This window comes from Apium graveolens, chromosome 4 (genome assembly GCF_009905375.1).
Source record: "Apium graveolens cultivar Ventura chromosome 4, ASM990537v1, whole genome shotgun sequence".
In the NCBI taxonomy this organism is placed as follows: domain Eukaryota; kingdom Viridiplantae; phylum Streptophyta; class Magnoliopsida; order Apiales; family Apiaceae; genus Apium; species Apium graveolens.
In genome coordinates this window covers 23,735,746-23,752,057 of record NC_133650.1, presented here as the reverse complement: position 1 = coordinate 23,752,057, position 16,312 = coordinate 23,735,746, and the positions used below count along the sequence as shown (strand labels likewise).

The following is a 16,312-nucleotide window of genomic DNA, read 5'->3' as shown; positions in this document are numbered from 1 at the left end:
TGATACTTGAATCCCTATAGAACCTTACCTTGAACCCTGAAAGTCAGAAACTTATCAAAGTGATCTCTCATTGATTGATACCCCTATTTCTTATCCTAAAGCTTGACAACTCTGATATATTCTGAGCTAAAGAATCATTTCTTCATACCTTAACACCCATAGTATTCATGAAGCTTATCTTCTTGATGATCTAACACCTGTACCCTGACGAGAAACCATTACTTTAAGCCCAGTTTGGCATTACCCCTTTATATTATCCATTAGTCTCACTAAATTTTCCTGTCCAAGTTCTGACATATGAAAACCTTTTGGTTACCCTAATAGAGTAAAATTTTGTAAATCATGGCCCTGAGATTTAGTACCATATTTCCCGTGTTTTGAGTTGAGCTATAATCCCTTAATAAAAATGTTTACTGTTAAAAGAGATTTTGTTATAATTCGGCATCAGTTTTTGAAATAAATAAAATATGGGTTTTCAGTCCCAAAGGGGGGTAAATGTTTTCCTTGAATAGTGGATCTGGACTGAGATGCGAGTCCTTTCCACACTTATATTAGGCTTAAAAGTTGCCTAGGGATTCCCGTTAATGTTTTAGAACCCAGCGAGGTTCGGGATTACTTCGCGGCTGATCACCGGCTGTAATCCGTAGCGTCATAAAATGATTTTGATTAAGACATGATTTTAAAATTGTTTTGATACAAGCAAAATGATGCCATCTCATATAGTTTTATCTCTCGTTACCATTGGTTATGTCTTTCCATTGTCATTCTTTAATGTATATCTCGATTTATGTTTTGTGTCGTACTGTTAGCACTTGTTGAGCATTTGGCTCACTCCTTGCTTTACCCTGATATTACAGCTAGCAGCTATGGTTAGATTCAAGCAGACTGCCCGTAAGACCTGTGATGCTGATGCTTATGATCGAGCTCAGGTAGAATAATTAATAATAGTTTGTGTGAGGACTCGGTACTTTTAATTAGATGTAATAGTTGGTAGTGTTGGGCTGTTCCAAACCCTAAACTGTAAGATCTTGGAGTTGGTTGTGTATTCTTCTTTTAAAATATTGTAATAGTTATATTTAATTTGCTGTTTAAGTTGGGGGCATGACAGTGCTTCGCTGCAAGATTTTCGGAACTCCAATAAGGATTTGTAATTGTTTATTGGTGATAAGGATGCGCAGATGATGATTGACAAATTCAAACGTATACAAGAGAAATTTAAAGCCTTCTATTATGCATATGATGTTGATTCTGATGGCCGCCTCACAAAGCTATTTTGGGCTGATTCTATTGGTCGTAGGAATTTTGAATTGAATGGTGATACAATATCATTTAATGCAACATTTGATACAAACAGGTACTTGACAGCTATTTACTCTGATTGTACATTGAGTTTTATTAAAAGGTCAAGAAATGGACCATATTTTCCTGATCTTTTATGTTGTTTTTTCTATATAGTTTTAACTATTTTCTATTTTTTATTATTTATTTTTCCAGGTATAATTTGATTTTTGCACCATTCACTGGCGTTGACAAACATGACAGATGTGTAACTTTTGCATCATGTCTTCTTTCACATGAGAGTGTTGCGGATTACAGTTGGGTTTTTGTTCATCTTTTAAAGGCAATGGGACGGAATCACGTTTTAATTATTACAGATCAATGTCCTGCAATGAAGGTGTCTGTACGTGACGTATTTTCTGATGTCAATGGTATTGTTCGTAGTAAGCTTCGTTTATGCATGTGGCATATTATGGAAAAATTCCTAGTTAAGGTATTATAGTGCCATTTATAAGTGATTAAGACAATAATGTTTAGTGATATTTATTAGTGATTAAGATATATATGTTTGAACTTCTTTAATCATATGACAAGTTTATTTATCTTTAAAACATTTTATTTTGCTTGTTTTAGTTGAGTCTTTGGATGTGTGATTGATTTTTGTGTTATGTTTTGCTTGTTTTAGTTAAATCTCTCGATGTATGAAATGAAGAAATGATATTCATAATTCAAATATATTTTAATCAGTTTATTGTCGTTCGTTAATCACATTGAATGATTAGGAGATTAATCAGTTTATAGATTAATTTCCTTATCATTCAATGTGATTTCAGTAAAAATCAATCTTCCATGTGTTAGACCTATAAAATACCTTGTGAATACATAAAAATATACTCCTGAAAGTAGTTTCTGATAATAGTTTCTGAACCGATAAAAACATTCTTGTTCTCTAATCTTTTATTGATTTATTAATATGATGTTGTTTAGAAGATCAACTAGCATGGAGATTTTATAGTCTAACGTCACTGCTTTTATATTGTTCCTTGTGTTTTATATTATTTTTTATTGTGACAATAATGTTCTTTATCATTTTAGTTTTAAAATTTCATTAGGTTCCACTAATTTTTTGTTTTATTTATTTTTTATATTTTATTTTTTTTATAGCTTGGATGTGATGACCTCAATCTCGGGGTTAGGAAATGAGGACTCACACACCATTAAACTAATAATATCAACAGATATAATAAACCCCGATTAAATACTAACATGATCTAAACATGATTAAATTTGAGACAAGATTGCAACTACCAACCAAAATAAATAAATTACAACCCAAAATATTAATGAATTCAAATTTATTCGATTCCGAAATGGAATCGACAGATAACCCACTATATCTGAACCAACTTAAAGAATCCTTCCAACTACAATGCTTGCTCACACACACTGCTACCTGCTCTGGCATCTGGAAACCTATGACACGGTAGGGACTGCCAAGAACGCTCATGTGAGCTGAACGCCTAAGTCGGGCCATCTTCTTTCTTAACTGCCATGGTTAGAGCAAAGCAAATATAAATGAGCACAAAAGCTCAGCAAGTTACTATACAGCAGTTCTATAAAGCAATGACAATACCAATAGCATAATCTGAGGCATCCTACTTTTAAATCTCTAGGTAGCAGATTTCTTTCTTTGGGCTATAAAAGGTTATGAGGAAAGGTTTGGGCTTTCAGGAATCAAGACTTAAGATAGGGTGAAAGCCGACATTCATCACAAATCATTAACTGGATCTTAAAGGATCTTTCAGGTGGAAAACAAGTGTGGCGCCCTCCAAACCTGGGTCAGAAGTTTGGGGTCCACAACACATACACAATATATAAACATGTATATGAAATATTATTGGCAATGACCTTGCTTTACATAATCACGGATCGTAACATGTTAAAGTATGATAACAAGCCACAACATTAACTTTTATTACAACGTACCAAATCCCAACTAATTTAACTTACAACTGAGAATGAAATTATTCTTACAATCTTACTATCCCACTACCATAATAAGCTCCTTCTAGCCCGATCCAACTCAATCTGGAATCCTAGATCATACATTGAACTGGGAAACCTCGCTATCAATCGTGTCCTTTTTAACTGTAGAATACATAAAAATATACGCAAGAGTGAGCTAACTAGCTCAGCAAGTCACAATAACAATAACTGAGGTTAAACAATGATCAAATGAGATGATTAAGAGGAATCAAGTTTCTTGTTAACTAAACATTAGAATTGGATATTCATTTTAAATTTTAAAACCAAGGTTAGGTTACTGATTAGTCACGCACTAACCCCGAGCAAGGCACACACCTCTGCTGTACGAACTGGATCCAAGGCACACATTGGCCTAATTCGACCACGAATCTGGTCTGACCACGAATCTGGTCCACATAAAGAAAACTATCCAATTCTAAAGCAGTTCAATATGATAAACAATATAACTCAATAAAACAAAATCATAATTAACAGCAATAAAACATTTGTATAAGAGCATAGTGAAAATTCATGGGTACCACGAGGATATGTCAAAGTATATAAAAAAAATGGCCTTCAGCCTGTAGGAGAATCGGGTATTAGAGGAACAATGATTTTATAAGGTTTAATTCTTTGATGTCATAAGGTATGGTTGAGTATAAAAGTTTATGTATGTTCAAACAATTCTGTTCCAATATTTGGTATATGATGGGTATATATTTGTGGAGTAGTATCGTATTTGTGTAGTTTAGTATCTGGTAAACCAACAAGAAATGGTTCACAAAGAATAAGGCACTTACAGTATAAAACAGATCTATATTGAATACTTAACAATATGTCACGAGAGAATTTAGAAACATTTGCATTATATTTCGAAAAAGTTTTAGAAATACTTGCCTTACAGGGCTTTACAACTATTACTGTTCAACTCCGAGCCGACTCTGCCGCTCAGGCTTTAACGTCCAATCACTAGATCACATTGGATTCGACTTCGACACTCAAGTTTTTCTGTTGAAACTCTACTGAGCTCGTCGGCTGACCACTAGGTTATCTTTGGTCCAACGTCCACTTTCGGTTTCCCGACTAGAACCTACAGGTCGAAATACTATATGTTAGACACCCAGTTATGCTTGACATATCCTCGCTAGAGAGTTTACCTAGACGATAATGGTTCCGAATAAATATTTTGTGTAGTGCTTTGTTGGGAATCATAAACATCCTTTGACATGTGAAAAAGGTATTCATTTTTTACGATCCAGTCATGAGATGAATACTAGTTTGAGAAATATTTGTTATAATGGTGCAATGGTGAATATTGGTGTTAGTAAGTCATTTAGTTTTGCCAAGGAAATGTATGGTGGATATGCTAATGTCGGTGCTTGTTACGACCGGTATCTTTGTGTAATATTATTTGTGGATTCGGTATAATATTAAAGCTGAATGAAAATATATTCAATGATTGTACGTTTGTGTGAGTGCAAATTTCTGCATTATAAATTTGCTTTATGTAGTATATGATTTTTCAAAGCAAGAGTTTATTTAATTTCTTTATTTTTGATTTATAAGGAATATTCTAAGCCTTGGAAAAATTTTCTTTTAAAAGGTATTTTGTTCACAAATTTTGAAAATGATTTTATAAAGTCTCTAAAAATCCAAGTTAGTTTATGGTATAAATTTTATAATTTTTGAACTTGTATTTTATTTTATAAAAATAAATCATTATAAATTTTATTTGTCATATTTAACAAATTACAAGAAAGCCCTTGCATGCAAACCACCCTCTCATTCTTTTCAAGGACAAAGAGGACAATTCCAACCCCACTAACTCTTATTTTTCTAGCCAATTTCCTTCTTTACCCTTGCATGCAAATTGAACCAAGTTTAAGTGGAAGGCTAATCATGTCAATTCCTAATTCCAGTCACTTTTGCCAATACAAAAACCATAAAACAAGCAAAGACATGATCATTTTCACTCATCACCCACACCACACTCATTCTTCTCTCCCTCCTCCTCCCTCACTCTCGGCCCTCCCTCTCTCACTCTCGGGTTTAGCCGAGAACCACCCCCTCCCCATTTTTCTTTATTCCTCCACCAAGCTTCTACTCTTTATACAAGTAAATTTTATTTCCCATACCATGATCATTCATATTTCAAAGAGTTTTGAATAGAAAGTTTAAGTTTTGAAGTTGCATGTTAAGGTTCTAGTTGAAACTCAAAGTACAACCTTGATTCTTGTGAGTTTAGGGTTGTTTTTGAGAGGACTAAAAGGAATGGAGAAGTGCCAAGTCTTGAGAGGGAAACTCTTGATGATTTAATGGCCATTCCCATCCATTTCATTCGGCCATGACCATATGGGAGCCGAATGAATGGTCCTTGAGATCATTCTTGTTGTTTTGCTCAAATTTTGCATGTTTATGTGATAATGACTTGAATTTTTGTGGTGAAAATTTGATAAAACTCCTTGCATGCTAAGTGATCATCTAGGTATAGCTCATGCTAGGCTTGCATGTCAATTTTATGGTAGAATATATGTAGAAAATGTGTTGTTTTGGTTTGCAAAACCCGAGGACATGCATGCATGTTGATTTCTCTTAGAATGTTGTAAGATTTTGATCATTTGGAAAGATTTTGTTCGTGAGCTATAATTTCAGTAGGAATAATGTGTTAATATTGATTTATGCTTCTTGTTGCATGGTAATAATTCGTGGTTATCTTTTATAAAATGCATATCTTGTGGTTTCAAAAACTTAATGATTGGTGAGTTGAGAAATGTGATCTCTTTTGTTTTGCCATAATTGTACCTTAGGTAAGGATGATATCACCCAAGGTTATTTTGAGAATAAGGGAGTTAGTTCAGTAGATTACCATGTATAAGTCTTGGTTTAAGTATTGGGATGTTGATAGTTCAGTTTGTCAAGTCAAAACCTTGGAGAAATGAGAGTTATAGTTTCTGCAGAAAATCAGTTTAGTACCCTGAGGTTTAGAGTGAGTTTTGACCATGTCATTGATGTGCACTTTGAGGCCCAAGCCACCAGAAATTATTATTGGGAGTATATAAAAGGTTTTAGGAGTTGGTTGGAGGTTTGCATGTCTTTTGGTTAGGTGCACAAGTAGAATAACAAAATCTGTCCAGCAGGGGACAGTTTTGTTGCAACTTAGAAATAGGAAGATTTGACCATGTCATGGGTAGGCCCTCATTAGGACCTATTGGGCCTTAGTTAGAGGGAGTGTCAGAGAAGTTTTTCCAACCATAGTTCATAGGATATGAGTTAGAACCATGTGTCACAAGTTAATTCAAGTCAGGGCGTTTTCTGCCCAGAAAAACAGGGGAACCTTGGACTTTTAGCTTAGGCCCAAGAAGGCCCAAGCCAGGCCCTTGAGCCACATCAAATTTTTGAGATTCCCTTATGTCAGGAGAGTCTTGTGTAAAAGTTTTGAAGGAAAACTTGTTGTTTAAGAGTGCCTAATGCACTCAAGAAACTATAGTTGTCATTCTGAAATTTGCACCAGTGAGCGCTTTCACTTATCACATAGTTTTAGAACACTTAGAAGTGAGTATTATGTCGACCATCATAGTTGTAAGATGGTATAAGGTCAGTAGAGCTAAAGGCACAAGTGAGGGTCAATAGGTTTTGGATAATTTAGGAAAGGCACATCGAGTTAGGAAGCCCAAAATTAGAAGACCTTGTCTAGTTTAGCGACCAAGTGACTTAAGATGTGAGTCGAGATCATCCAAGCCTAGTTTTGCATTATGGTATATATGGTGTTATTTGCTGTTAATATATGATATGTGAATATGTGGCTATGTGTGTACTCTTGTAATTTAAAAGTGAATATAAAATTAAGTGCGTATAGGCCTTAGTGCCATCCGTGTTTAATATAAAGTTGTAAATAGGTTAAGATGGTAAGAATATATTATAATGAGGATTATTATTATTATGAACCCTGAAAGTCAGAAACTTATCAAAGTGATCTCTCATTGATTGATACCCCTCTTTCTTATCCTAAAGCTTGACAACTCTGATATATCCTGAGCTAAAGAATCATTTCTTCATACCTTAACACCCATAGTATTCATGAAACTTATCTTCTTGATGATCCAACACCTGTACCCTGACGAGAAACCATTACTTTAAGCCCAGTTTGGCATTACCCCTTTATATTATCCATTAGTCTCACTAAATTTTCCTATCCAAGTTCTTACATATGAATACCTTTTGGTTATCCTAATAGAGTAAAATTTTGTAAATCATGGCCCTGAGATTTAGTACCATATTTCCCGTGTTTCGAGTTGATCTATAATCCCTTAATAAAAATGTTTACTGTTAAAAGAGATTTTATTATAATTCGGCATCAGTTTTTGAAATAAATAAAATATGGGTTTTCAGTCCCAAAGGGGGATAAATGTTTTCCTTGAATAGTGGATCTGGACTGAGACGCGAGTCCTTTCCATACTTATATCAGGCTTAAAAGTTGCCTAGGGATTCCCGTTAATATTTTAGAACCCAGCGAGGTTCGGGATTACTTCGCGGCTGATCACCGGCTGTAATCCGTAGCGTCATAAAATGATTTTGATTAAGACATGATTTTAAAATTGTTTTGATACAAGCAAAATGATGCCATCTCACATAGTTTTATCTCTCGTTACCATTGGTTATGTCTTTCCATTGCCATTCTTTAATATATATCTCGATTTATGTTTTGTGTCGTACTGTTAGCACTTGTTGAGCATTTGGCTCACTCCTTGCTTTACCCTGATATTACAGCTAGCAGCTATGGTTAGATTCAAGCAGACTGCCCGTAAGACTTGTGATGCTGATGCTTATGATCGAGCTCAGGTAGAATAAGTAATAATACTTTGTGTGAGGACTCGGTACTTTTAATCAGATGTAATAGTTGGTAGTGTTGGGCTGTTCCAAACCCTAAACTGTAAGATCTTGGAGTTGGTCGTGTATTCTTCTTCTAAAATATTGTAATAGTTATATTTAATTTGCTGTTTAAGTTGGGGGCTTGACAGGTTTTGGTATCAGAGCTATGGTTTAGAGTCCCTGGACAGCCCAAATAGGTTATAGGATATGTGTGTAGGTTATAGATAATATGCGAGAGAGTAGGTTAAGTAAATTATTATTAATACTCCTCTTATTGGTTATCAGCAAAGGGCGCATTCCTCGTCATCCTCTGGGTCGGACGACACTATTGCTTTCATAGTGTATGCTGAGTTGAGGCGCGAGTTCGACATGCTTCAGGGCAAGTACGACCGACTGATAGACCGACTGAAGAACGTGTATCCGGACAGCCGAAACTACGAAGGGAAGCCCAATGAGCAGATGACTGCGAGACTTGAGACCTTGGTTCAGTACGTCAACACTAAGCTTGAGGAGATGCCAGCGCACCGGGACCGTACCAGCCAGTATGTCATTCAGATGGTGGCGGATGAGCTCCAGAGCATTGTGAAGACGCTTCGAGAGGAAAAGACTACCAAGCCCCGTTCAGATGGAGTGGAGCCTTAGTTCTTTCCATTTACCTTTCATGTTGTTGTACTATCAGACTCTATGGAATCCCCAGTTATTTCCGTTGTTTCCTTTAAATAAGCCTGTTATTCCTAGAATCAGACTTTGTCCCAATCCTATGTATTGTGACCTTTAAAATTTCAATAATTATGTTCTATTGTCCCATTTGCTCTCAACTGTTATTTTACGTTTTTATATGCATCATCATAACTGCTTAATTTGGAAACTTGACCCCATATGTAAATAAGAATGCCATGCGATACCCTCGATTCATTTTATCATTCATATATGTTTTGACATAACTCTTATTTCAGGATTATGCCTCCCAAAAAGAAGAACCCAACAACCACATCCACCACAGACCCAAATATTCTTCGACTACTAGAAACTTTGCAACAGTAAACCAATGCTATAGCTCAACAACAACTAACTCTTCAACAACGAATTGAAAACCAAGATAACCATGAGCCACACCAACCACCTGAACCACCAGTACCACCTAGACAAATTGTCACTTTCAAGTCTTTTTCAGAATGTGAATCCACCTGCATTTCATGATACCACTGATCCAGTGATAGCTAACACATGGATCAAGGAAATGGAAAGGGCTTTTGAGTTGGTACAGTTAGGAGACGATCAGAAGACGCCGTATGCTACTTATTTCTTGAAGGGAGAAGTCATCTATTGGTGGGAATCAGTAAAAGCTATGGAAGTCACTCAGCAGGTTTCTTGGGAGAGATTTAAGAATTTATTTCTGGATAAGTATTACCCTAATTACATGCAGAATCAGATGGAGCTAAAATTTCTTGAGTTGAAGCAAGGGAACATGACTGTATTGGAGTATGAGAAGAAGTTCACTGAGTTGTCAAGGTTTGTGACAAAGTATACCAGCACTGAGGAGGAAAAAGCAAAGAAATTTCAGTAAGGATTGGAGCCTTGGATCAGAGATAGGGTGGCTATGTTTGAGCTTGAAACTTATGTGGGAGTAGTACAGAAAGCTGCTCTGATTGAGAATAATAGGATGCAGTCAAGGAAAGAGAGGGATAACAAGAAGAGGAAGGTTCCATTTTATAGAGAAAAGTCTGAAGCCGGAAGTTCACAAGATTGGAATGTAAAGAGGATTGGTTTCCAGAAGGGCGGAAATTTTCAAAAGAAAGGAAATTTGGGTAAAAGGCAAGAATCGAAGGGGAACAATGAGGCAAGCCAAGGGCAAGTTGGAGAAAACAGGTTCTAGAGGCCAGAATGCAAGCACTACAGAAGAAGGCGCCCCAGAGTGTGTAATAAGCTGAGCATGACATGCTACAGGTGCAATCAGAAGGGACATTTGGCGAATGAGTGCAAGATGCCGAAGCCAGGAGTTACGTGTTACAAGTGTGGGAAGACTGGACACATAGCTAGGGAGTGCAAGGCAACTGGACCAGTCAAAGCTTTAATGAACGTGGCAAGTACCAGTGCAAGCGTGCCAGCTGAGGTATTGGAATTACCTCCACCACCCGCACCAACCCCGCAAGCAACAGCAAGGACATTTGATCTGAAGATGAAGGATGCTGTACAGAATTCGGAGGTGATAGCAGGTACACTTTTACTCAATAATGTCAAAGCTAAAGTATTGATTGATTTGGGAGCAACAAGATCTTTCATATCAGAATCTTTTGTTGATAAGCTTCAATGTGAGAAAATGATTATGAGTGGGGTAGTAAATGTGGTAATTGCGAACCAAGAGAAGATTCCTGTGAATCAATTCTGTCCAAAGTGTGAGATCGACATTTCAGGATATAAGTTTTTAGCCGACTTGATACTCTTCAAGTTGGGGGAGTTTGATATAATTCTAGGAATGGATTGGTTAGGAGAGAATAACGCTCAGATTAATTGTAAGACCAAGAAAGTGTATTTAAAGATGAAGAGTGGAGAGAAGGTAGTATTTAAGGGGCAGAGGCAAGAGCAACTATTTCTTACAATTGTTCAGGCTAAGAAGCTACTTAAAAAAGGTTGTGAGTCGTTCCTAGCTTATGTAGTGGATTCGGAAAAAGGCAGCCCCAGCATGGAAGATATCCCTGTAGTTAACGAGTTCCCAGATGTGTTTCCCGACGAACTACCAGGCTTACCACCAGATCGATAAATCGAGTTCGAGATCAACCTTGCTCCAGGAACGGAACCAGTTTCAAAGGCCCCATATAGGATGGCACCAGCAGAAATGAAAGAGTTGGCAAGCCAGCTACAAAGAATTGTTGGATAAGGGAGTGATACGGCCAAGTGCGTCGCCATGGGGAGCACCTGTTTTGTTTGTAAAGAAGAAAGATGGGAGTATGCATCTATGCATAGATTATCGGGAGTTGAATAAGGTAACGATCAAGAACCGCTACCCGCTACCAAGGATATATGACCTTTTTGATCAGTTGAAGGGAGCAAAATGCTTTTCAAAGATTGACTTGAGATCGGGATACCATCAATTAAAGAAGAAGATGTTCCCAAGACCGCATTCAGGACCAAATATGGGCATTATGAATTCCTAGTAATGCCGTTTGGACTGACCAACGCTCCGGCCGCATTTATGGATCTGATGAATCGGGTATTTAAGAAGTATTTGGACAAATTTGTCGTGGTATTTATTGATGACATCCTTATTTATTCTAAATCGGAAGAAGAACATAAGCAGTACCTCTGGATAACATTGGAAATACTCCGATAAGAGAAGTTGTATGCCAAGTTTACTAAATGTGAGTTTTGGTTAAAGGAAGTTCAATTTTTGGGGCATGTCATTGGAAATGAGGGAGTTAAAGTGGATCCGGCAAAGATTGAGGCAGTTATGAGTTGGGAGAGGCCAAAGACTCCTACGGAAGTGCGAAGTTTTCTAGGATTGGCCGGATACTATAGAAGATTCGTCAAGGATTTCTCAAAGATCGCCACGCCATTGACCAAGTTAACCAGAAAGAATCAAAAGTTTGAATGGAATGCAGAATGTGAGGATAGCTTTCAAGAGTTGAAGCAGAAGTTGGTAACAGCTCCGGTGTTGGTACTTCCAGATGATCAAGGGAACTTTGTAATATTCAGCGACGCTTCACATAAGGGTTTGGGTTGTGTGTTGATGCAACACAGTAAAGTGATCGCATATGCGTCAAGACAGTTGAAACCGCATGAGTTAAAGTACCCGACGCATGACTTGGAACTAGCCGCCATAGTGTTCGTACTTAAGATTTGGAGACATTACCTCTACGGAGAGAAGTGTGAAATCTACACGGATCACAAGAGTTTAAAGTACATTTTTTACTCAGAAAGAGCTCAATATGAGGCAGAGGAGATGGCTGGAATTGATCAAGGACTATGACTGTTCGATAAATTACCATCTTGGAAAGGCGAATGTAGTGGCCGATGCTCTGAGTAGGAAGGAGAAACTGAATATGATGATAACATCAAAAGAGTTATCTGAAGAAATTGAAAGATTGGAATTGGAACTTTGTGCTTATGGAAAAGTCGAGGAAGTTTGTCGTGCAATGACGTTTCAGCCAACACTAGTGGAAAAGATAAAGAAGTGTCAAGAAGAAGTAATGGAGAAAGAGAAGAATCAGTTATCTGGAGAGGAGATTAATACTCAAAGGGATGAGCTAGGGATACTAAGGTTTTCATCCAGAATATGGATTCCTCATGTACTTGAATTAAAGAATGAGATCCTCCATGAAGCCCACAATTCGAAATTTTCAATCCACCTGGGAAGCACCAAGATGTATCGAGACTTAAAGAAGAACTTTTGGTGGCCAAATATGAAGCGAGACGTGGCAGAATGGGTTGCGAAGTGCTATACTTGTCAGAAAGTGAAGGCAGAACATCAACGACCAAGCGGATTAATTCAGCCCTTGAAGATTCCAGAATGGAAATGGGAAAATATCGCTATGGACTTTATAGTAGGACTACCGCGAACGAAATCCGGGCATGACGCAATATGGGTTATAGTTGATCGTCTTACGAAGTCGGCGCATTTCCTTCCAATTAATGAGAAGTCATCACTGGACAAGTTGGTTTATCTATATGGGCGCGAAATTGTACTAAGGCATGGAGTACCCGTATCAATAGTTTTAGACAGAGATCCCCAATTTAACTCGAGATTCTGGAAGTAATTTCAGGAATGTCTTGGCACGAAGTTGAATATGAGCACGACATACCACCCGCAGACTGATGGCCAGAGTGAAAGGACAATTCAAACAATTGAAGACATGTTGCGCAGTTGTGCAATCAATTTTGCAGGAAGTTGGGACGACCACTTGCCGTTGATTGAATTCTTTTATAACAACAGCTATCATTACAGTATCGGCATGCCACCATACGAAGCTTTGTACGGGAGAAAATGTAGATCACCAACAAATTGGGATGAAGTAGGGGAAGGAATAATTCTCGGCTCAGAATTGGTACAACAGTTGCATGACACAGTCAAGTTAATTCAGAAAAGGTTGCTTGCTGCTCAAGATAGACAGAGGAAGTATGCGGATCCAGCGCGTAAGGATGTTCAATTCCAAATTGGCGAAGCTGTGTTGCTGAAGGTGTCACCTAGAAAAGGGTTGATGAGATTTAGCCAGAAAGGGAAGTTAGCACCTAGATACATATGTCCTTTTGAGATTTTGAGTCAAGTAGGAAAGGTGGCCTACGAGTTGGCCTTACCACCTCAGTATCAGCATGTGCATAATGTGTTCCATGTGTCGTTGCTTAAGAAGTACAATCCTGATGCTAGCCATGTGATAGAATATGAACCTGTAGAAATTTAGGCAGACTTGTCATTTGTGGAGCAACCGGTTAAATACTCGACTGGCAAGTAAAGAGTCTTAGGAATAAGTCGGTAAAGATAGTGAAAGTGCTTTGGAGGAACCCTAAGGTCGAAGAATCGACTTGGGAGTTAGAGTCTGATATGCGTTCCCGGTATCCTCATCCGTTCTCTTAGATTCTGGGGACAGAATCCCTTAAGGGGGAGAGGATGTTACGACCGTTATCTTCGTGTAATATTAAAGCCGAATGAAAATATATTCAATGATTGTACGTTTGTGTGAGTGCAAATTTCTGCATTATAAATTTGCTTTATGTAGTATATGATTTTTCAAAGCAAGAGTTTATTTAATTTCTTTATTTTTGATTTATAAGGAATATTCTAAGCCTTGGAAAAATTTTCTTTTAAAAGGTATTTTGTTCACAAATTTTGAAAATGATTTTATAAAGTCTCTAAAAATCCAAGTTATTTTATGGTATAAATTTTATAATTTTTGAACTTGTATTTTATTTTATAAAAATAAATAATTATAAATTTTAATTGTCATATTTAGCAAATTACAAGAAAGCCCTTGCATGCAAACCACCCTCTCATTCTTTTCAAGGACAAAGAGGACAATTCCAACCCCACTAACTCTTATTTTTCTAGCCAATTTCCTTCTTTACCCTTGCATGCAAATTGAACCAAGTTTAAGTGGAAGGCTAATCATGTCAATTCCTAATTCCAGTCACTTTTGCCAATACAAAAACCATAAAACAAGCAAAGACATGATCATTTTCACTCATCACCCACACCACACTCATTCTTCTCTCCCTCCTCCTCCCTCACTCTCGGCCCTCCCTTTCTCACTCTCGGGTTTAGCCGAGAACCACCCCCTCCCCATTTTTCTTTATTCCTCCACCAAGCTTCTACTCTTTATACAAGTAAATTTTATTTCCCATACCATGATCATTCATATTTCAAAGAGTTTTGAATAGAAAGTTTAAGTTTTGAAGTTGCATGTTAAGGTTCTAGTTGAAACTCAAAGTACAACCTTGATTCTTGTGAGTTTAGGGTTGTTTTTGAGAGGACTAAAAGGAATGGAGAAGTGCCAAGTCTTGAGAGGGAAACTCTTGATGATTTAATGGCCATTCCCATCCATTTCATTCGGCCATGACCATATGGGAGCCGAATGAATGGTCCTTGAGATCATTCTTGTTGTTTTGCTCAAATTTTGCATGTTTATGTGATAATGACTTGAATTTTTGTGGTGAAAATTTGATAAAACTCCTTGCATGCTAAGTGATTATCTAGTTATAGCTCATGCTAGGATTGAATGTCAATTTTATGGTAGAATATATGTAGAAAATGTGTTGTTTTGGTTTGCAAAACCCGAGGACATGCATGCATGTGGATTTCTCTTAGAATGTTGTAAGATTTTGATCATTTGGAAAGATTTGGTTAGTGAGCCATAATTTCAGTAGGAATAATGTGTTAATATTGATTTATGCTTCTTGTTGCATGGTAATAATTCATGGTTATCTTTTATAAAATGCATATCTTGTGGTTTCAAAAACTTAATGATTGGTGAGTTGAGAAATGTGATCTCTTTTGTTTTGCCATAATTGTACCTTAGGTAAGGATGATCTCACCCAAGGTTATTTTGAGAATAAGGGAGTTAGTTCAGTATATTACCATGTATAAGTCTTGGTTTAAGTATTGGGATGTTGGTAGTTCAGTTTGTCAAGTCAAAACCTTGGAGAAATGAGAGTTATAGTTTCTGCAGAAAATCAGTTTAGTACCCTGAGGTTTAGAGTGAATTTTGACCATGTCATTGATGTGCACTTTGAGGCCCAAGCCACCAGAAGTTAGTATTGGGAGTATATAAAAGGTTTTAGGAGTTGGTTGGAGGTTTGCATGTCTTTTGGTTAGGTGCACAAGTAGAATAACAAAATTTGTCCAGCAGGGGACAGTTTTGTTGCAACTTAGAAATAGGAAGATTTGACCATGTCATGGATAGGCCCTCATTAGGTCCTATTGGGCCTTAGTTAGAGGGAGTGTCTGAGAAGTTTTTCCAACCATATTTCATAGGATATGAGTTAGAACCATGTGTCACAAGTTAATTCAAGTCAGGGCGTTTTTTGCCCAGAAAAACAGGAGAACCTTGGACTTTTAGCTTAGGCCCAAGAAGGCCCAAGCCAGTCCCTTGAGCCACATCAAGTTTGTGAGATGCCCTTAGGTCAGGAGAGTCTTATGTAAAAGTTTTGAAGGAAAACTTGTAGTTTAAGAGTGCCTAATGCACTCAAGAAACTATAGTTGTCATTCTGAAATTTGCACCAGTGAGCGCTTTCACTTATCACATAGTTTTAGAACACTTAGAAGTGAGTATTAGGTCGACCACCATAGTTGTAAGATGGTATAAGGTCAGTAGAACTAAAGGCACAAGTGAGGGTCAATAGGTTTTGGATAATTTAGGAAAGGCACATCGAGTTAGGAAGCCCAAAATTAGAAGACCTTGTCTAGTTTAGCAACCAAGTGACTTAAGATGTGAGTCGAGATCATCCAAGCCTAGTGTTGCATTATGGTATATATGGTGTTATTTGGTGTTAATATATGATATGTGAATATGTGGCAATGTGTATACTCTTGTAATTTAAAAGTGAATATAAAATTAAGTGCGTATAGGCCTAAGTGCCATCTGTGTATAATATCAAGTTGTAAATAGGTTAAGATGGTAAGAATATATTATAATGAGGATTATTATTATTA

At 37.1% G+C, this 16,312-nt stretch overlaps 1 protein-coding gene across 1 annotated transcript in view; it reads left to right on the top strand.

Moving 5' to 3' along the window:
• The first annotated feature begins 1,178 nt into the window (after positions 1-1,178).
• The window catches only part of LOC141718424 (protein FAR1-RELATED SEQUENCE 5-like), a 35,738-nt gene continuing 20,604 nt past the window's right edge, over positions 1,179-16,312 (top strand). Inside the window, exons 1-2 of the mRNA XM_074520803.1 lie at positions 1,179-1,354; positions 1,495-1,771. Coding sequence (XP_074376904.1) covers positions 1,179-1,354; positions 1,495-1,771 — 453 coding nt within the window. The remainder of the gene's footprint in view (positions 1,355-1,494; positions 1,772-16,312) is intronic.